At 41.6% G+C, this 22,427-nt stretch overlaps 1 protein-coding gene across 9 annotated transcripts in view; it reads right to left on the bottom strand.

Moving 5' to 3' along the window:
* AOPEP (aminopeptidase O (putative)) overlaps positions 1-22,427 on the bottom strand; it is a 422,559-nt gene that overhangs the window by 51,904 nt on the left and 348,228 nt on the right. Inside the window, exon 14 of one of the 9 annotated variants that reach the window (XM_061426109.1) lies at positions 5,148-12,442. The exons of the other annotated variants lie outside the window; for them this stretch is intronic. Coding sequence (XP_061282093.1) covers positions 12,419-12,442 — 24 coding nt within the window. The 3' untranslated portion in view covers positions 5,148-12,418. Of the gene's footprint in view, positions 1-5,147; positions 12,443-22,427 lie in introns of those variants that run through there. 9 annotated transcript variants of the gene reach the window in all.

Here is a 22,427-nt window from a genome sequence, read left to right as displayed (position 1 = left end):
CAAGAGGGGTGGGCACCTGCTCTTACTGACAGACCAGCTATGCCACGAGCAATCTCTTTAAAAAACATTCTCTGAATCTGGTGTCAAAGGAATCCGTACAGAGAAGAGCAAATCACCAATATAAAGGAGATTGATAATTCAAGATGTTCCGACTGTTCCTAACTTCAGTCACACGGCTGACTCTGGGCACTGACCACTCCTAGGGGATGCAGAACAGGAGCAGACTTTTCAAGTATGCCAACAGTCAATGTCCACAGTTTCAGGAGAAAAGTGGTATGTGGTTATTGTTAAAAATGTTTTCCAAACTGTTAAATGAAATGCTATGTGTATAGGATGTCTTTCCACTTCAATCCCAGGTTGATAACAATAAAACCAAACAGTATCACTCAATCCAACCCAGTCATGAAAGAGAATGGCAGCAAAGCCTGCCTGTCAAGCTCCTCTTTCTAGAGGTTCATATTACATCACTGAAACAGTATATCCTTTATCCCAGTGTGGTTCTTGTCAAATCAAAGATGGTCAGCTGATCAGAATTGAAAGCATTAGTGTTCCAACCTTTTTCCATTAAAAACATGAGGATATTTACATCTTCCAAATAAGCACCTTTAACCTTTGGCTCATAAAAACTGATTCAGTGTGTGACTTAAGGACAAAATTATTAATATCCACATAGGAAATCCCATGGATGGTGGGCTACAGTTCATGGGGTTGCAAAAAAGTGGGACATGACTGAGCAACTAAACAAACAACAAAAAACAAAGACTTTCAAATGGGCTTCCCTGGTAGCTTAGCGGCAAAGAATCTGCCTGCTAAGCAAGAGACCCGGGTTTGATCCCTGGGTCGGGAAGATCCCCTGAAGAAGGAAATGGCAACCCACTCCAGTATTCCTGACTGGGAAATCCCATGGACGGAGGGTTCCTGGTGGGCTGCGGTCCATGGGGTCGCAGAGTCAGACACCAGACACGACGTAGCGACTAAACAACAGCAAGAGCCTTTCAAGACCAGTTCTTTACTTTCAAAGTGTTTCAACCTCACTCCTTACGCCATGTATGTCCCATTTACAATTTCCAAGTTATAAGGAGCATGGTCTCAAATTCTCTTATGTCTGTGTCAGCTGGTAATTTGCATTTACCAGCTTTTTCCTTGGATATCCTGTTGTTATTCCATCAGATACAACTATAGAGTAAGAAAGGAGAAAATGGGGGCATAAAGTATGTTTTTAGTGGGTATCTGGACACATTTTTCTTTGTCAAAGATCCCCCTTAAGATACCTAAGCTATTATTCAAAAGTACAGTTAAGAATAAAGTTAAAATAATTGCTGCATACTTCTTGGCTTTCAGCATGAAATAAGAATATTGACTACATTTCACATGTATCTGAAAAATATAGCTTTCAAATACGTACCCTGTAGGACTCCAGACCAAACTTCGAATAGAGGACAAAGTGGGGACGTGGCCTCAACATGTCATTTAGAAAGCAATTCTCTCAATTTTGATAGTTTCACTGCACTAACACAGCTGCCAGCAAAACAGGGGCAGAGAACAACATACAAAAATTTTAATGCCTCCATTTGATTAAGCACGTATGTAATTTGATATTATAAATTTCTATTTACAGTATACAACATTTAATTGCTCACACATGAGATTTCTGCCATTTAACTTCTACCTACATGATACTGTTTCTGAAACGTCACATAATAAAAACAAAAAACAGTATTGTGATTTGCTGCTGCTGCTTCTAAGTTGCTTCAGTCGTGTCCGACTCTGTGCGACCCCATAGACGGCAGCCTACCAGGCTCCCCCGTCCCTGGGATTCTCCAGGCAAGAACACTGGAGTGGGTTGCCATTTCCTTCTCCGGTGTGGATAACCTGCTACTGCTGCGGCTAAGTCACTTCAGTCGTGTCCGACTCTGCGTGACCCCATAGATGGCAGCCCACCAGGCTCCCCCGTTCCTGGGATTCTCCAGGCAAGAACACTGGAGTGGGTTGCCATTTCCTTCTCCAATGCATGAAAATGAAAAGTGAAGTCACTCAGTCGTGTCTGACTATTAGCAACCCCGTGGACTGCAGCCCACCAGGCTCCTCCGTCCATGGGATTTTCCACTGGAGTGGGGTGCCATTGCGTTCTCCATGTGATTTGCTGACTCTCGCCAAAAATTCAATGTAAAGCTCATGTTTCTAAACATTAGAAATTCCCGATGTGGTATTTTTGGTGAAAGGCATATTAACTAGACTTAATTTATTATTAACTATATTATCATATAATTAACCTAACATTTTATTTTCAAAAGGGGCACTTTGAGTCACAGAATTGTACCTTCAGTGAATCTCATTTAACGTGAAGAGTCACTGACAAATGGGGAGAGGACCACTCACGTAAACCCATCAATTCTCACGGCTCACCAGAGCATCTATGGAAGAAAGACGAGCCACAGTAACAAGGTCGGAAGGAGAGGAAAACTGGACAAAGAGGTTCGGAAAGAGGGAAGGAGTCACTATGTGAGCTGTTGCAGGGACCAAAGATGAGAATGGAGACACATGCTGGGCACCTGGCACCAGAATTGACAGCGGGGAAGACAGACTAGTACCAGAATGAAGAACAGAGGTATCAGAAGAAGAGGCGAAATGAGGACACACCAAGCTGGCACCTCAACTGTGCCAACCACCAGTGTCCACGACCCAGGCATAGAGAACTACCTTAGAGATTAGCAGCACCCAGTCATGGGGCTATATTAGCTATCTGGGTTGGTTGAAGTCAGCCAAGTCAGGTGTGCCTCCAGCTGCACTTTCCAATCTCCTGGGAAGTTATATGGGTATCCCCAAAATAGCAAAAATAGCCATTCTAAAATGAACTCTAGTGTTCAAGAACCTGGCCCAATGTTAGAAAACCCTTCTCCCCATTACGCACAGGAGCACACACATACCGTACCCAGCTGACCTCTGACCAGTCCCACGGGACGCCTAAGGTGAAGGTGAACACTGCTGCCTTTCACTGCTCCCCCAAAGACAGAGAAAAACACCTCTGAATCTCACCCTGCAGCTTCTGTGTCAATGCAAGCACCTTTGAACAACAAAACTCACTTATATCGAACAAATCTGAGAGTCCCGTTTTAAAGACAGATGCCTGCCTCATCTCCCCAGAGGCAAAGTCCTCTCTGGTCCTGAAGGGACAGGCCTCCTGACTGGCCACGTGAGGTCAAACAGACCTCGAGGCCCAGAATGGCTCCCCTGCACCTGCACAACACCTGGCCAGCCCCAGGACTCCGAGGGCCAGGAGGCGTAACTACAGCTCCAGGAGGGGAGACCGCAAAGGACAGCACGCTACCAGCAGCTGGCCTCGGCCAGTCAGGGCCCGCAGTGTCTCCTCGGACACATGAGACAAAGCGTGTCTTCAGGCCTACTCCGAATCACACCAGAGGTTTTCCGGCCCCCTCGCGTTAGTGTGAGATGCTGGAACACGTGCCTTCTGATCAGGTCCCTTTCCATGCTCTGCTTAATACAGCAGGATGAGAGAAACCACAAAGTGCAACAAGCTACAGGGGACTCAGCGACCTACTCATGCCCCGCTGTAAACACTGGAAGAAGAGGTCTTTAGCAGAAACACAGGTAATCAAAAGAAGGGGTGGGGTCTGGAACATCCAAGCCCCTCGGCTGTGGCACACAGCTGACAAATGTTGAGAACCCTCCAGATACATGGGAACACGCTGAAAGACGGGAGCAGAGAGCGTTCACCTGCCTGAACTGAGGTACATTTTGAAAAGCGAACCTAAAATGACATGATCCAGTTGAGAGCTGAGGGAGTTTATGTAATAATTCTCCCACCCTCTGGAATTTGGGCTGAAAGAGGATACAGAGTTGAGGTTCAGCAGCTCTCTGGTGCCTTGTGGGAGTAAAGCCCAAAGGTCCCTTTTTGTCTTCAGGAGCACACAGTTCAGACCTCAAGCTCCGCCTGCTGGCCACCACCAGGGCGCCAGCACAGGGCTGTGTTCCCGGTCTTTGATGGATGGTGAGGTGTCAATCAGGTATAAGCTTCTACAGAAAGCTGCTCTGAGGAACTTATTTCCTCCTCACATTCAGATGGAGACCTACCTGACACCACGTTCTGGTTCTCTGGGAACATGCGGAGCATGGCCAACATGTTCTGTTACTGGATGTTGGGAGGGAAAGCACCCTCATGACATCTTCTTAAACTAAGAAGAGCAGATGCATGAAGAACAAATACAGAGAGAAGCACTGACTCCATTTCATTCAAGTAAACACAGGTAAATGAAGAGAAATGAATTGCCAAAATAATGAATGCTCCTCACCCACACAAACGTGCATCTGACACATACTTGTGTGTGCTAACACTACTTCACTTGTATGTGCCTGAACACTGCAGCGACGAACTGGGCATTGCAAACACCAGCCTCCCCACTGGCCTGGAACCATACCTCAGCAGGAGGGGTCTACACCGGTGTAAAGAGCAAAATGGGTCAGAAAAGCTAACCAGGCCAAAAGATAAAACAAAAATACCCAAAGTAGCAAAACATCAGAGTAATAACCCCTTTCAGGATTCAATTATGCTACTTTGAAGTTCAGACTATTTGCCTTTAAAAAAAAGACTATTTGCATTTTAATAAAAGCCAGAAAGCAGGAGACCATTGTGTAACTGCATATTCCTTAGAAATAAGTCGAGAGTATCAATTTCACCGTAACTCTTAAAGTAGAACAGAAATAGCCCCACAGTTAATTGCTGAACAGAGAGGCTCATCTTCCATAATTTCCATATTGTGACTGCAAGCTCGACACACAAGTCACGAGGCGAGCTGGCAGCATACCCTCAGATCTTGAAACGGATGTCAGTTTGATTCACACTGAGAGAAGAGGAAAAACAGCACTCTGCTGCCACATTTAACATCGACTGTCACACACAGAAGTCAAAGGTAAAAGGAGTCAACCAGAGGCCCTCATCACCCAGTCCAACCATCCATTCAGGAGATAGTGGTATCAGACCACAGTCTGCATTTACAGAAGTTTACTCCAGTATACTGGGGATTGTTTTCAAATGGATTTAGTTAAGGTATACAAGTCCTAGAGAAAGCCAGGACTATGGCTGCAGTTAAATGTTGATTCCAGTACTCATCAATCAAGTCATCTTTTATGACAAGTAAAGATCTTTCCAAAGACACAGCATTTCAAAATCACTGAATTTTTTTTTTTAAAAAACAGTAATCTGAATGAACCACCCTGGAAGTCACAAAGTAGAAGTGACGAATAAAAAGCATGCTCTCATTCTTTTTCAATATTTATTTCCACCAAAAGATTTCAAGGACAAATACCAAAATATTAAGAGTAAGTAGCTCTCTGGATAACTGGATTACCAGTAGTTTTCAATTTTCTTCTTTACACCTTCTTAGATTTCCTGTATTTTCTCTAATAGACAGTATCACTTTTATAATGAGAAAAAAATGTTAATTTCCTTGACTCATGGTTTGTTTGAAACTGGAAGGCCAGGCCTGAATACACCTGGCTGAAATAGAAAAACAGGAAAGGTGCCACACCAGAAAACAAAACTGAGTTATCCTGGGCAGAAACTGGAACATAACCATGGCTGCAACAGTCAACTTGGCATTCAATCCAGATTTCCACAATCTCAGCAACAAGAACTGGTGGAACACGGAGGCCACCAGATCAGCCCTGCTGGGCATGCTGTAATCCATGCCACCCTATGGTGTCACCCAGACTTCACCAAGGGACTTTCCGAGGCATATGCGAAGGGTAAGGGGAAACTCAGCTTTTTATGTTAACAGGCGCTTGGTTATCACAAACAAAACCAAATTAAAGTTAATTCCAACCTCCTGCGCCTGAGTAAACCTTCCTCAATAGCTCCCGTGATACGGGTGAATTCAGTTTTTTCCTCTTTACCGTGTTCCCTGATAAGCTCCTGGAGACGGTGTTTATAATCACTGAAACACCCAAAATATCAATAACAGATACAAGGAGGAGTAGAACATTATTAGAAAAATTTACAAACTGATCAGTGCTAAAACAGCCAGCAAAATGCTAGGTCTCTCAAACCCTGTGGTGAAGGAGTGAATGGCAGGAGACCAAGTCGCCTGGAGCAATGAACGGAGGGAGGGCAGGTGTCCACAGCTCGGGAGGGCACTGGGAGCTCAGGCAGGAGAAATGCAGAGCGCGGGAGAAGGGCACTCATACCTGAGAGCGCCAACCAACCTCGGTGCTGAGAGACACAGCCTGGGGAAGCGTGGCTCTGGGCTGGGGGCTGGCGATAGGGCTCAGCTCCTGTCACACACACACCTGCTAAACGGCAAAGGCCGGGAAAATTGAGATTGGTGAAACGATCTGAGGTCTGAGTCTGTGCAACACCCCTAAGGAATTCAGTCATGTTATCATGAAGCCTGATAGCTTCATTCTTCACTCTCATCTCTGCTCCGCACCTCCCAACCACATCTCTTCCCAGAAGTATGTGGTTGGCCTCTTGATATCACTGCTTCCCCACTTAGAGGACACAGTGATGGGGATGATTCTGCATTGGTGAAGGAAGCAAGTACAGAAGGCTGCATCCTAGGGGACACCACAGGGCCCATGAGAGAATCAGTTTACAGAACTGAGCACAGACCAAGACACGCAAGCACCTCCCCCTTACCAGGATGCTCGCTCCACGTGCATTGTCTGAGAGCTGCTGCTGACCCGTCACCTCTGCCCCTTCCCTCCACACACATGCAAACATTTAATATTTTGGTAATGTGGACCAAAAGCCTATCGTAACTTGGAACCCACGGCTCTCATGGTATCAGAAACAATGCCTCACTTTTAAAACTATCCTGAAATGAAATTCTGCAATACCGTAACTCACATAACACATATGGGGAGACCTTAACAGAATGCCTCATCTCTGACACAAAGGAGAATTAAAAGGAAGGTTTGTCAGAATGCATTAATTCAGATTTCAGTATTTCCACGCCTCAGTACCCTATAAGACATAGTGAAGCAATGAGAGGCCTGAGGAATCCCCATAAACACAGACCTATTAACACAAACTAAGCAGGTGTGTGGTGTAGTTACTCAGATACAAAAGCATTCCCACTGATGACAAGATTTTTTGAAATGGCAAACAACTCTTGGAAAATTCAACAAAATACAATCTTCCTAGGTTTACCTGGCACTTACATTCCTAGATAATTCAGTAAATATTGAAGCTGTGTATATAAAAGAGCTTAAAGCTTAAGTATTAGACACAGATTTTTCACCTGTGTAACTCTCCAGCAAACACCTGGCAACTGTGTGGGAGGCAGCGTAACTCCTTGCCACGCTGGAAACGGCTGTGCATCGTACACACTACGTCCCTGGACTGAACCCACTGAAGGCCAGGAGTACCCCCAGTCCCTGTAACCCCAACATCACCCCCATGGGGGTGATTCTGCCCTGTGAGAACCACCCCCTTTCACCAAACTAACCCCACAATGATAAAGCACCTACGGAAGCCAGACTAATTCATGCAAATCATGTTCAGCTGAGGTTGTCTCTTCAGCTCCCAGATCATAAGCATCTCTGCCACTATCTCCCTCCCACAGACTTCTGTCACTTGGGTGCCTCTCGTCTTTTCCTCTCGTGAGGTAAGGTGCCCGCCCTCCCTGGGGTATTACCTTTAACCTGGTCGATGCTAAAACCCATTTTGGATCATCACAAATTCAAAGGACAGATGGGCCTGTAACAAGGTTTCTGAGACTCCTGCTTCTGCTCACACCGCAACAGTGGTCATGAACCTCACTCATGATGCAAGGGCTGTTTTACCAGAATGCTCAGTCATGACTGATTATATGACTTATTTAGAAAATAAGTTTATTTGATAAGCTCACTGCCAGAATAAACCATACCTGCAAAACCTAGGATAAACAAAATAATGAGCAACTTTCAACACTTGGTCTTGAAAGTGTACAGTAATCCCTGCTATGTCAAGTGATATGACAGAGTCTTCCCGACAACTTTTGTGAGCTCCCTGGAAATAGCCCAGATTTATACAAACATTCTTTAGTTGCATTTTTAATAAAGAAACTTTAAAAGCTACCTAATTCTGTAAGCTAGAAACTTTACCATTTAATTATTTAAAGCACCATAAAACATGATTCTATATATACGTGTGTCTACTCTATATTAAAACAATGTACATAATCAGAAATATAAACTTACAACCTTTGGTTTGAATAATAAGAGAAACTAAAAAAAGAAAAGCACAAATATAAAATCCCTTCTAAAAGTAAACTAATCTAATTTTATATCAAGTTTATAAGAAAAAATAGCAAAATGGAAAGTTGACAAACTATTACAACCAAGCCTGCTGGCAGAATCTAGACATTAGAGAGAATCGAGTGCCAAGGACTGTGATTTTAGTTAACACGTATTAAAGATGTTTGAAAAATTGCAAAAACCTGAAAATTGTTCCTAGCTTTCTTCTGTGCAGAAGAATATTTTAAAAACAGTCAAAGGTTAAGGTTATTCCTTAAATATGGTCTGTGATTAAGGATGTGGAAAAAACAGAAGCCTCATACATCACTGGTAGGAATGTAACAGGGTGTAACCATTTTGGAAAACAATCTGGCAGGTTCGTAAAAAGTTAAACGTAAATTTACTGTATGACTTCTAGGTAACTATAAGAGGACTAAAAGCATACAGCCACAAAAAAAAAAAAAAAAAAAAACCCACCCAAAACAATAAAAAAACTTCACACATATCCACACAGAAACTTATGTGAGTCTTTAAGCTGAAAGTCTGAAAGTTAGTTGCACAGCTGTGTCCGACTCTTTGCGATCCCATGGACTGTAGCCTGCCAGGTTCCTTTGTCCATGGAACTCTCCAGGCAAGAGCACTGGAGTGGGTTGCCATTTCCTTTTCCAGGGTATCTTCCCAACCCGGGGATCAAACCCAGGTCTCCTGTATTGCAGGCAGATTCTTTTACCAACTGAGCAACTAGGGATAAATATAGCCCCAAACCAGAAACAACCCCAATGTCCATCTCCTGTGAACAGACATACAAAAATGTGGTATACCCACACAACAGAACACTACTTAGGAATAAAAAGGGACAGACTACCGACACGTGCTGCAATGTGGATGCACCTTCAAAAACATTAAGTGAAAGCGGGCAAATACATAAAACCATATACTGTGTTACTCCACTGACATGAAATCCAGAAAAGGCAAACTTATAGTATTATTAAAAACAGGAAGTAGATTACTGGTTGCCCGGTGCTTGGGAGACTGGGGGAAATAAGGAGTGACTGCTAATTGCCACCAGGGATCTTCCTGAGATGATGGAAATTTTCTAAAACTGGATTCTGGTGCTGACTGCACAACTCTGAAATTTTCTAAAAATCAGTGAATTGTACACTGAATTATATGGTATGTATATTACACCTTACACAAGCAGTTAATAACATATATATACACAGAGAGAGTCTACAGTTGAAGCCCTAGACAGCTGCAAAGTGTTAAATCTGTGTTTTGGTTGTCTCTCTTATTTTCTTGACTCCAGAGTGGAAAAGATGACATCAGGCTATTAACATTATGAGAATGCAGAATTTTGCTATTCAATTTCCTCTTAAAGATAATAAAGGAGCATGAGGGGAGGGAGTCATGCAAGAGGAGCAAATAAATCTGCTCTTTCCTTATTATGTAGTTCAAACCGGGTCATGGCCCTATTAGCCAGTAACCATGAGTAGCTTACTTATTACTGAGCGCTGCCGGCGGGGGCAGTGCTGGGGCCTGGGAACAGAGTCCAGCCCCCTATGAACACAAGCAAGACCTTTGTAATGGGCAAAGCCAGGCCAGGCACTAGGCTATGCACAATAATAGACACCCAAAGCAATTAGGAAATGAGAAACTACAGAAATTCTTATGTATTAAAATCTTATGTTCATGTATTAAAACCTAACACAAGCCACTTACCTCAAACTTAGGTTTTTTTTAAAATCAGTATCAACTTAATAATTTTACATAATCAGAAAAATGTAATCTGGTAAATCAGGCTATGCACAACACCCTAAGTCAACCTACAACGCCTGCACTCCCATCTCTTAAAAGAGGCAACTTCCGCCAAGCGGCTACTAAATAAACTCACTAGCTCTGCTTTGCAGACTCATGACGGGCCGTCTTTGCGACAGGACAAGGGACTAGATGGTATCTGGCACTGTTACTACAGAACCAGAATGGGCTCTAGGGCTAAGTCTGAGTGCCATGGGCTGACACGGCTCATAGATGGAAGGCTGGAAGGGTCAGGGTGACAAGCGTACAAAATGGCCCCTGCTGGAAAAAGGGTCATGAAAGAAATAAGTGTGAGGATAAGCTAATCAGAGTCTCTGGAGTTTCCTGACCACCCACAGCCAGGCCAACAAGACTGCCCCTGCCATCTACTCACAGAAGGTCCCAGCTGGCAGCTCCAGAGCATGCTCCATGTCTAGAAGACATGCATTTTAGGACCATCATATACATCCCTGTATAAAAGTTTCTGAATAGGGGAGAGAAAAAAAAAGTACATAAGTGGTTAAGAGAGCCAATCTGATAGAAACCGTGTGGAATTATTTTTAGTTCAAGTGGATAGGATCTTATGAAAATGATATGTTGTGGAAAAGAGTATTCAGGCAGGAAAAGGGAAATACTATATTTGTCCCCTGCTCTCCCACTGCTCTTAAGCATTTCCTCTACTCTGGGAAGAAAGCAATAAAACTGTTCTCCCTCTGCTCAGAGACACAGTGACGAACAGACCTACTGGCAGAGCCCGTGCTTGGGCTTGGAGTACAGAAAAACACCTCACACTGCTGTGGCTCTCGGCTGAGAGGTGCCCCCTTGGCCTATGAAATCCCTCCAGTGGCTCTCACTGCTCTGCCTGGGAGGAAATGGGGAGAAGGTTCCAGGGGCCTCCTTACGGGCCCACACCACCCTGACTGCGTCTGAGCCTGCAGCTGAACTACACCCAGACTGCTCTCTGTCAACAGAGGTAAGAATATTCCAAGAATGCCAAGGACTAACAAAAATGACCAGCAGTGTGTTCTCATGACTCATTCCCCTCATCCCATCCCACTTTCTCTCTCATGCCTTAATCTCTATTTAAAATCACTTCACAAGGGAAAAAGAGGGATTAGGTGAATAAATGTGGCAACCTTCATAATCTGATGGAGCAAGCTGGCTAGTGTAACATCTGACATGAAAATTACCCTACATTAAAAAAAAGTACTTTCCTTCCCATAAAAAATTTAAGCATGCTCATAATTTAGAGGGCATGTGGAATTTAAATCATTAGCAATTAAAAAGCCAAAGTCAGTTCATAGAGTTTTGTCCAATGACCCTTTTAACTACTTGAAAATGAGATCTGATTATCAAGTACTGTTATGGCTTATCTATAAAGATTTCTTCCCCAAAAATATTGATCCTGGGTTTACATGAGCAAGGACATTCTGAGAAGCCTTTTTAAAATCAGGCACAACCCACTACTCATAGTTGAGACAAACACTGGGCCCATTTCTTCTGCGTCTGGGTGGGTTTCTATTAGTAAGTCAGTACCTGGGGAAACTTACTACTCCAAGTCAGTTCTACATAAGAATCATATTACTGCAAACTCAGACCTCTGTAGCTATAGGATATGTGTATGGGGTTATCTCAACACTTGTTTTCAAAAGCTTCTTGGAAGCTCGGTACACCAACAAGCACTGTATTTCTTGATGGCCACACTTTTTGCAAATTAAGATCACTTAAATTAAGACCTGAAGCCAAATCAATAATACAGCTCTGATGATGTCAACTAAAATTCTCTTTGGAAGGTCCCAGTGGAAACTTCCAACAGACTGCGAGGCAGTGTTTCCCTGAACAGTGGCCCCAGAAAGCAGATTCCTGTGTCAGTTTGGGAGATAGGTGCACCTCAAGGCATGGCTGGGACCTGTCAAGGCAGTGATGAGGCTGCCTCCTTGGTCTTAACTCTGGGGACACTTCAGCTGGTCCTACAGACACCAGCCTAATGTTCAAAACTCACACCCTTATGGCCATTCCTCCCATGGTTACATTCCTTGGTCTAGCTTACTGGTTCTCAGGGTTCCTTCTGTTCTCATTAATGTACCACCAACAACAAATGACTTTATGCCCTGGTAAGAAAAAGCCCTTTATGCCCTGAAAAAGACCATCACCAATAACATTAATAACTACTGTTGGTGAGCAGTGACACAGTGCCAGCTCTTTAGTAAGTGCTTTGCAGTAACTATTTCACAGATGAGGAAACTGAGGCTTACACAGGCTAGTTTATTCAAGATGAAAAAGCTAGTAAGAGGTGAATACAGGATTTCAATACCATGAAGGCCTCTAGTGGGGAGGAAATGTGCTTTACGATTTCAATTGACTTCTAAAAGTGCAGATGACCCACAAGGCATTAGCTGCGGCCATCTCCAAAGTTCTGTGGAGAGAGAAGTTAATGGAAACCACACATGTTCCGGGAAAAGAAGAAAAAAAGTGTCTGTTCACAACAGATTAACATTTCTCTTGCCAAGAAAACTAGAGTCGGGAAACTGCCTGGGAAGTAAACGTTCTTAACAACTCAACTCTTCTCTACTGAGCTATTGTTAAAACGGAACTATTGTCAAAACAGTATTTTATTGTTTACTTATTTTAATTTTGAATTATTTCTGATATTAAGATTTACTAAATGAGTTGTCTTTTTAAAAAAGGAAGTTACTTTTAAATAGTTACTTTTAAATAGTTAACAGTTTTGCACAGAAAAATTCCGAGTACCACAGAAATACTTTTTAATCTTCATTTAAATAATGTGTCTCACTCTCCAAGATTATTGAAAAGATTATTTTAAAGACAAGTAATAAGAATACTGAAGGTCACATATATTTATAATACATTCCTCTCTCTTCTAACAGTGTATGATTGCAAAATAGGTCTGATATAAAAAATTAAAAACCAAGAAACTACGAATACATGTTCATAAACTGTAACAATCACTTCTGGTGTTTTACTTGCTACTCCTCCTCCTAGTCAAGAATCTGAACACCAGAGCAAAGAGTCTCATAGCAATAAGTCAGATTTCCTCTCTTCTCTCTTTTATCTTGAACTCGACTGGATTACAGCAGTTCCCCAAAAACCCAATGTGAAGTTGAGCAAAACTAAGCAGAAAAGTATTTTTCACCTTCTGTTCTAGAGATAGGTTTGTTCCACCTTCACTTTTTCCACTGAGCCTCTCCCTAGGATGGCTCATGATGACAATGACTCTGCATTATGCACAGGGCCGTTCTAGGGAAGCATGAGTCAGAGTCAGACGCAGACGCAAACAGCGCCAGCTCTGGAAATAGCGGCTGCAGCCTTCCTCCAAGATGAGAGAGAGTGGTCACAGAGCAGGCCTCGGCCCAAACCTCCCCTGCTCAGAGGTGAAGGGCCAGTGAAATGGGTAAACTGTGTGTGTTCGCATGCACAGGCACCCAGCCATACACGCCCAGTGGTACATCAGTGATCCTCTGTCGGAAGATAGTTCAACGTCATTTCGATTTGTCTTATGATAACCCAGTGCGCTAAGATTAGGTAATGCTACTGTTATCCATGCCAGTGACTTAACGTTTAATAAAGACTCAAAGTACACCAGGTGTTAGCAATGCAGGAGTATCAACCAGCGCATTCTCTCCAGCACCTTTCATTTTGTTGGGAAGGGCGCCTTCAACACAAATGGAAGGGCTCAGAACCTGCCTTTTCCGTTCACCTGTCCGTCTGGGAAACCACCTGCCAGTTGTGTTGCAGAGAACACGCAAGCCAGTTCCTTCCCTAAACCATAATATTCCCATTCACTTTGTCCTGCCAGTAGTACAGAGAGTTCTGGGGAGCTAAACCTTTCATAACCCAAGTTCAACATTTATTGATACTACTGTTTTGGGGGTAGAGCTGGTGTCATCTGGCCCGTAAGCAAATAGCCAAGTCAGAAAACTACAGAAAAACTTCACTTTACATCTGGAAAGCATCAAGGGATGAATATATTTAAATATGGAAAGCAGTCTTGCATTTAGAAAAAATTATAATGTATACATTAAAAAGTATGCGCACAGGCTGAAGAAAAGGCATTTGTGAGAGTAACTTTACTGCATTCCAAAATATAATGCCTTGTTATCGGGTCACACTGTTGTTGGATTAAAAACAGCAACAACATTTTTAATCTGTTGTTTGATTACACACAGCAAAAACTGTGATTTTCATGTCATAGTTGCTTGGTCCATGACAAATATCAGAAAAACCTCAAATGATCTATACCTTGTAAAGATTACTAACTTAATATGAAAAGCAAAATTTCATACAAACCCTTGCAGACACCTAACTGTCTCACCAGAGTCTTGCCCACTCTTTGGAAGGCCTGAGCTTTCAAAATCTGACCCAGTCCACACCTAGGCAAGCCAGCACTCGAGGGTGCTCCATGCAAAGATCCCACTCTGGAAGAGTTTCCAGGCCACAGGGAGTGGCCTTGGAGGGGCAGCCTGGGTCTCCCATGGCATCCTTTCCACCCTGCTCAGGTATCCCTGCTCCATGACACAAGAGACCAGCTGCGCGGGTTTCTCCTCAGCCAGAACCCAAAGCTGCTCCCCCTCCACAAGCCCACTTCAGGAGCTGTTCCAGCAGAAGGCTGAAAAGAGCACAGCGGAACAGAGCTGGGGCTGGCCCCAGGTCAGTGCTGTGGACCTCCAAGTTCTCGCGTGGAAAACAAGGGTTGCAGTTAGAGAGGCTCAAAGGCCCTCCCCCAGCCTAACTACTCCAGTCCCATACTGAATCCCACATGAAGTGCTGAAGTGAAGCGTGAGTTGTCGAGCTCTCCACCGGATGCTCTCCCAACCTCTGTGCACTCTTGTGGCCGGGCACACTCAAGTGTCAAGGACTTCAAGTAGCTTTCATAACATTATAGTCACTAGCGCATTCCTCCAGGTGCTCCACTTATAACAGTTATTTAAGACAGCTCCTTGTTGGTGGTGGTTTTAGTTTCTGAAGCTACCTCAATTTCTTAGTTCTTCCTGATATTCTGTGCTGCTGTACTACACAAAGATGAGATTTCCAGTTACAAAAACAATGTTCTAAACTATGTTAGAAACTCAACATGACCAAGAACCATTTCAGAGAGTATTTCAAGACAACCACCTGTACTAAAATTCACTTTTTGTCATGAAATAAATTAAACACTGCAACCCTGCCTAGTGAAAGGTAACAGTTCTCTCCTTAGACCAGAAATGACTGCAAATGACAAGAGGAGGAGGTGCGCCCAATACTAAGTGTCATTCATTAGCTGGAATTTGTATAAGCTCCACCAGCCTTCAAAGGAACTTCAGATCAAAACAGCTTGAGAAGAAACAAAAGCGATGACTTGAGCACAAAAAATGATTATAGACTCATTTAAACGGAGCTTTGCTAGAATAGAAATCTTATCAACAGCCTGAAGAGCACTTTGAGAGCTTCCTGTTTGGAACAAGAACAATGACAATTTATTCTACTATAGTGGACAAACTGGAGAGATGCAAATGAAACAGTAGATGAGTGCTGAGAAACAGGACTGGTCTTCTTGAACAAAGTCAAAAGATAAAGACAAAACGCTAACAGTTTTGTATGCCTATGCCTGTATTTGCTGAAAACCAAAGAACAATTACAGGAAGAAATCAAGGCTGTTTGGGGGTGTATGGATTTTTTTTTTTTTTTTTTTTGGTCTGTAAATAAATTTAAGAATGTTTTCCTGTCTTATTTTTGTGGAGAAGGAAAAAACCCAAATGAATGGTGTCTATCCACATACCATTAGGTAGTCAGTCTTTCACCATCTTATTTGAAGAGGTGCTCTAAAACATACTAAGTACTTAGTAAATGCCACCTGTTTTAGATAAGACACCTCACTTAACTTCCAAAAGACTCTGGCAAGACACCTATCTCCCTTTGACAGGATGTGAGGTGGTGGTGCAAAGGGGGCCACAGTGGGAGCCAGGCCCGAGCCACTCAAGGTCTGAGTCCACCCAAGGTCTGCACACTGTAGGGAGGAGAGTTACCTCTCCAAGACACCACCACCCCTCTGTAGAAAACAACTGGATTTTATCAGTCAAAATCCCAGAGACATAAGAATGGATTATTCTACAAGAATCAAAAGAAAGCAACAGCTAACAAGCCTACACGGACAAAGAGGACCAGAGTCACAGGGAGACAGAGTGGGAACAAAAGTAGGTCACTACAGCTGACGCATGAGGACTCTAGGCTCAGTGACTCATTTGGGGATCCTGGGTGAAACACTCAGATTTTCCACTGAATGCACTACCGCCTTCAGATCTGCAAAATGGAGGACAAAACCTTATTAGGATTATTTGGACACTTACAGATCCTCACAAGAAACAGAAGCCTTAACGTATTAAAAAACACAGTGGAAACAGTGTCAGACTTTATCTTTGGGGGCTCCAAAATCACAGAGTCGGACACGACTGAAGCGATTTAGCAGTAGCAGTAGCAAAATCTGCAGATGGTGACTGCAGCCATGAAATTAAAAGACGCTTACTCCTTGGAAGAAAAGTTATGACCAACCTAGATAGCATATTCAAAAGCAGAGACATTACTTTGCCAACAAAGGTCCGTCTAGTCAAGGCTATGGTTTCTCCAGTGGTCATGTATGGGTGTGAGAGTTGGACTGTGAAGAAAGCTGAGCACCGAAGAATTGATGCTTTTGAACTGTGGTGTTGGAGAAGACTTTTGAGAGTCCCTTGGACTGCAAGGAGATCTAACCAGTCTATTCTAAAGGAGATCAGTCCTGGGTGTTCTTTGGAAGGACTGATGCTAAAGCTGAAACTCCAGTACTTTGGCTGCCTCATGCAAAGAGTTGACTCATTGGAAAAGACTCTGATGCTGGGAGGGATTGGGGGCAGGAAGAGAAGGGGACAACAGAGGATGAGATGGCTGGATGGCATCACTGACTCGATGGACGTGAGTTTGAGTGAACTCCGGAGTTGGTGATGGACAGGAAGGCCTGGCGTGCTGCAATTCATGGGGTCACAGAGTCAGACACGACTGAGTGACTGAACTGAACTGAACACCCGTAAGAATGGCTAACATAAAAAAATCTGATGATATCAAGTGCTGATGAGCAGGCAGAGAAACTGGCTCCTGAGGACCATCACTGGTCCTCAAGACATTATGATAAATAAAAGAAGCCAGATCCAAAAGACTCAAGTGCACATGATTCCATTTATATGACATTTTTAGAAAAGGCAAAGGTATAAAGACAGAAAGCAGACTAGTAGCTGCACAGGGTTACCAATAGCAACTGACCATGAATGGACACACGGGAACTTTTTGGTGACAGAAACCTGTTCTAAAGCTTAAGGTAGTGGTGGCTGTACAATTGCATATGAGTGAGTTTCCTGGCATATAAAATATATACAACATATAATTCAATAAAGTTGTTAAGAGAGAGAATCAGAATCGCTATCTCCTATTGTCTATGAGAGCACTCAGCATCCTTTACCTTTAATGTCAAGAATAAATATAAAAGTGCATGTTTCGACAATTAACACTAAAGCTCGTATGTGTGACACTTTAGGAGAAAACACCAGAAACCAATCTGTATATGAATACAGTCCAGCAGTAGGTTCTGTTTCTCTTCTGCATCCTTTCTGTTGTTCTACTTGAACATCTCATGCTGTTCATGAATGTCACGAATTTTTCTTGGACACCAAACAAAAACTGCCCCAGAAAATTAACAGAATGAGCCTTACTACTTTCAGTTATACATGAAACTACACATAAAATGACTACTGTTGCCTTTTCAGTGAATCTGTCAGAAAAATCAAGACCTATATTCTGAGACCATTTCCCCATTTTACATAGTTTCCTCGGCACTAATTAGGAAAACAGTTTAGTTGCTTTCATATACATAAAATCTGAATCTTCACAGATGTATGATTTAGATTTTAATACTCCAAAAAAACCAATGCTTGTTTCACTTATAGAAGGATACATAAAACGATCAATGATTTGGATACACACTTCATGCCATTTTTGTGGCCTACCTGACAAGTTCGTTTGTTCTCATCATCAAAAAATAAAAGGGGAAAAGTAAATAAATAAAAGGAGTATATAACTGTCTTTAGAAATACTGTAAAAAAAAAAAAAAGTCATCTGCAGTGCTGAAAACACATGGGATCTTTCTGGGTAAAATAACACAACATCCAAAAACCAACAAGAGCGGGAAACTCTGAAGACCTCTGCAAGTCCCCACCTGTGATATTCTCATTTCGCCTTGAAACCACACAGGAAGGAAAAAAATCCAAAACTGAAAGATACACGTCAAAGAATGAAAAACTTACATCCTCAAGTTCAGAGGCAGCCTAAGTTTGCTGCAGTACTGACTTGACATTAGCGAGCCAGAGAGAAGTACAGCTTCCCCTTGAACAACCTGAGTTTCAACTGCATGTGGCCCACTCACACGTGGATATTTCTCATTAGTGAATATTACAGGACTACCGGATCCATAAGTAGCTGAATCCAGGGGTGTGGAGGAACCTCAGATATGGGGACTCACTGTAAGTTTTTCCTGGGTCACCCTCCAAGTTGTTCAAGGGTCAACTCGACCGACTTCACAGTTTCAGTAGGTTCTCATGAAAACAACCTGAATTTTGGGAACAGAAATTATGACATCCTCAACTCTACAATTCATCAAGAGCTGAATGAACTGGAACCAATAGTTGTATCGCTTCATTAGCCTGGACAAGGCTTGTGGATAATGCCAACAACCCAAAGTGATACAACCTCCTTTCCTTCTGAGATCCAGATCACTCTGCATGTATACCTGATGTTACCTCTGAAAGGAGTTTGATTCAATTCTGCTTTCTTTCCAGTTTTTTACATCTCAACAGTAAAAGCTCTGAGGACTGTTTTCCATTCCTCTGTGCTCCCTACTCCTTACTAAGTGCTTTGCATGTTGTGGATATGCAATGAAGTTAGTTAGTAAATAAATTGTTTAAGTAAATATAGAATTTAATAAGGAATGCACTACACAGAATCAGAGACAGTATTGCATTTCTAGCCTTGAGTTTCCAAATCATTCTGATTCCTAAGTGTCAGCAGAATTTCTATGATGGGTTCCAGCCTTACTTCCAGAACATGGATGCATTTATTTTTTAAAATCACATATTCAAATAAAGACACTAACACTATTTACATGTATGTCAATCAGACCCCTATCTGTGCTTACAAATCAGGTAAAAGCATTAAAATGGATTCAGTTAATTCAATTACCCAATTTCCCACCATAACTTCCAGCCTGCATGTGTAAAGGGTTGCTTTATCAAAACAAGGCCCAGGAATGGAAACTCTTAGTCCAGGGTAGCCTCAGGTAAAATGCAACATATACATACTCATGTCCTTGGTTTGTGCTACACTGGTTTGGATTTATCACATGCTATTTTGTAAGTGATCTTTGATATGTTGTGTGTTTTATCTCCCATGGCCAGAAATGACATCTCTTATTTCTTTGGTATTTTCCAGCAGCATCTTACCCAAGGCCTTATATACAACAAATCTAAGAAAATATGCTGACTGATTAGATTCATTTAAGGTTTTCAGCTCTCTGAAGAATAGTCCTTTTTTCCTTCTGTGTTGTTTTATGCACATATAAATGAAAATTACATAAACCCAGAGTTTTTTGTGGGAAACTAACATATGAGAGGAATACGATGGAGATGGAATTTCTAAAGAGGTGTTTGCAAAAAGTAACAGTGCTTTTAGGCCAGTAGTTCTGCCCAAGTGGATCAGAGTGAGCTTCTTTATTGCCATATACACAAAGTAGACTTCGGAGTATCCACTTAGATTTCTCACAAATATAAAGCCAACTGGAATCCAACTGACTACAAAATGAAATACTCTAAAATTTTAAAGTTCCTGACAACAAGGGGCTTTAAAGAGTTAAGAAGTAAAATAAATTTAAAGCACTTTACATACAGTATCTTATTTAGTCTTCAAATCCATTCTCTGAGCAAGCAAAAACAATTGTCATTATTCTCATTCTACAGATCAAGAAAGTAAAGTTCAAAAGCGAGTGACAGTTGGGAAAATGGACCCATAATGAGATATATTAAATAAAAAATTTTGGAATTCAAAAAAAAATATCTGGGCATCCAGGAGAAAAAGCAGGTCACTCTGATGAAAAGAAATGAGGCTAGTGTCAGACTTTATGCAAGACAATGGAGGGACATATTCAAGATACTTAAAAAAAATATGCGCCAAGGATTTTATGTTTAGTTGAACTGACCTTCATGTACAAAGCATATAAACTTATAAACATACAAGAGCTCAGGAAATACTGCCCCAAGCTCTTCCTGAGAAATCCACTACAGAACTAGCTTCAAAAAACCAAAAGACTAAAGATCAATATAAGGGTAGATGATGAGCATTAAATATAGACTTACTTGCGGAATTAAAGCTAAGTGGTTTTATAAAGGATACAGTATAATACGTAATGGTTACATGCTCTGACATTGTAGGTCTAGTACAGCTATCATAAAGGGTAAAGGGGATGGGAAAATTATATGAAAAATACATTAGTTTGTTGACTGTTACAGGTATTTACCTGGAAACTGAAAGATAAAACACTTCAAGTCACAGGATGGAAGACAAAGAGGAGAGTGGTGAGAAAAGGTTAATATCTAATTTTAGATATTAAATATTGCAGGAAATATTGCAGAGAAATCAATACACATGAGCAAACAAAAGTGAACAAGAGGCAAAAATGTTATCATGTGAAAGTAACCATTAGAACAAAAACACAAGCCTTCCTAAATACCAAAAAAAGGACACAAGAAAAAAATGTACCATAAAACGGAAATATTAATTTTATAATTAATACAAATTGGCTTAACTGGCCAAAATACAAGGATTTTCAGATAAAAGCAAAACTCAAGCGACAAACTTACGGAGCACATAAGTAGGAGGCAGAGTTGGAGTCAGTGTCAGTCTTCCTGGCTTTGAGCTTTTTATAGAAAAGACGAAAAAGATGACCCACGACTTATAGTAAAGATCTACCAAGCATGCTTTAATGAAAAACTCTGTCATTAAAATTTCTTAATGCAGAAGCCAGGTAAGACTTTACATAAAGGTACCATTAATGAGATTCGTGCATCTAGTTGATTCAACCAATATTTGCCAAGGGTGTATATAATTAGGTCCTTTTCTAAGCACTGAAAACACAATGCTTGAGTGTCATTTTTCCTTTGTGCAGAGACCCAAAAATATAAATGAAATATATGTTGGCTAGACTTAAAGACATAGGCCAGTGTCGACTTCCTAAAATAGAAGATTAATGGAAACAATGACAGGCCCTAAACTGCACTGACACGAGTAGGTGCTACTAGAACAATGCATCTCATTAGTGCCATATGATACCAGGCACAAACAGCAGTTCACTAAAACGCCTAACATGAGCAATGATTGCCAAGTAAAGCATTCTGTCATAGGAATATAACTAATGCTTCCTATAAAACTAAAGTCACGAAATTTTTCCCTGCCCGCCTTCCTTTTCTAGCCAAACTCTTATGTTTTATATTAAAATGGCTTTCATCTCTCACGGCGTATAAGAGTTGATGGCTGCTGGCATCAAATCCGCTAAAATCAACACCAGGGTAATTATCTGCACACTTTCAAGTGTTTTCAAAATACATGCTGGTTGAGATTTTCCTAACTTTGAAACGTATGCTTTAAATGTTGGTGGTCTAGGACTGTCAATAGCCTGGGTTAAAAAGAATTTTAAAATCTTGCCCAAAGCATTCTCTTCTATAGCAATTATTCGACTTGTTTATAATTCATCTACCTTCACAAAGTGCTTGACAAAGTCTACAACATCCTCATATCATATTGCTATTTTGTGACACTACTTTAATGGTACATTTACATGAGCTGATACATGTAAAGCACTTAAAAGAGTGCTTGACACATGACAAGTGTCAGCTATTATTATATTAATAGTTCCATTCAAAGCTTCTTTTTAAAATATGTGAATAAGTGCGTGAGGGTAAATGGATAACAATACTTTAAATTTTTCCTATCATGTCAGCTGAAAATGGGAAGGAATTTCAGTACACTTGGAATTCTTACTTTTTTTTTTAAAGAACTGCAGAGTCTTAAAAAAAAATCTATGAAATAGATGAAAATGTAATGATACAAAATTATACAGGTCAGAATTCCTTCGTGAGGCTATCAAAAACACATTCTATCAGCAATTCTATCTTGATCCTGCCAAGGGGTAAAAAGAAAAACAACCAAGATCCTGTGAAACCAGGTCTGATCTGAGACCTAGGTACAGAAAATTTTGTAAACTACGTAGGGATTTCTAGGGATTTACAGAGGAAAAAAGGGAGACCCACAAAAAAGACTGAGTCTGAAATACTTCA

Source organism: Bos javanicus, chromosome 8, assembly GCF_032452875.1.
Source record: "Bos javanicus breed banteng chromosome 8, ARS-OSU_banteng_1.0, whole genome shotgun sequence".
Classification (NCBI taxonomy): domain Eukaryota; kingdom Metazoa; phylum Chordata; class Mammalia; order Artiodactyla; family Bovidae; genus Bos; species Bos javanicus.
Note: the sequence above shows the minus strand (reverse complement) of the source record. Positions and strands in the feature narration are given on the sequence as shown.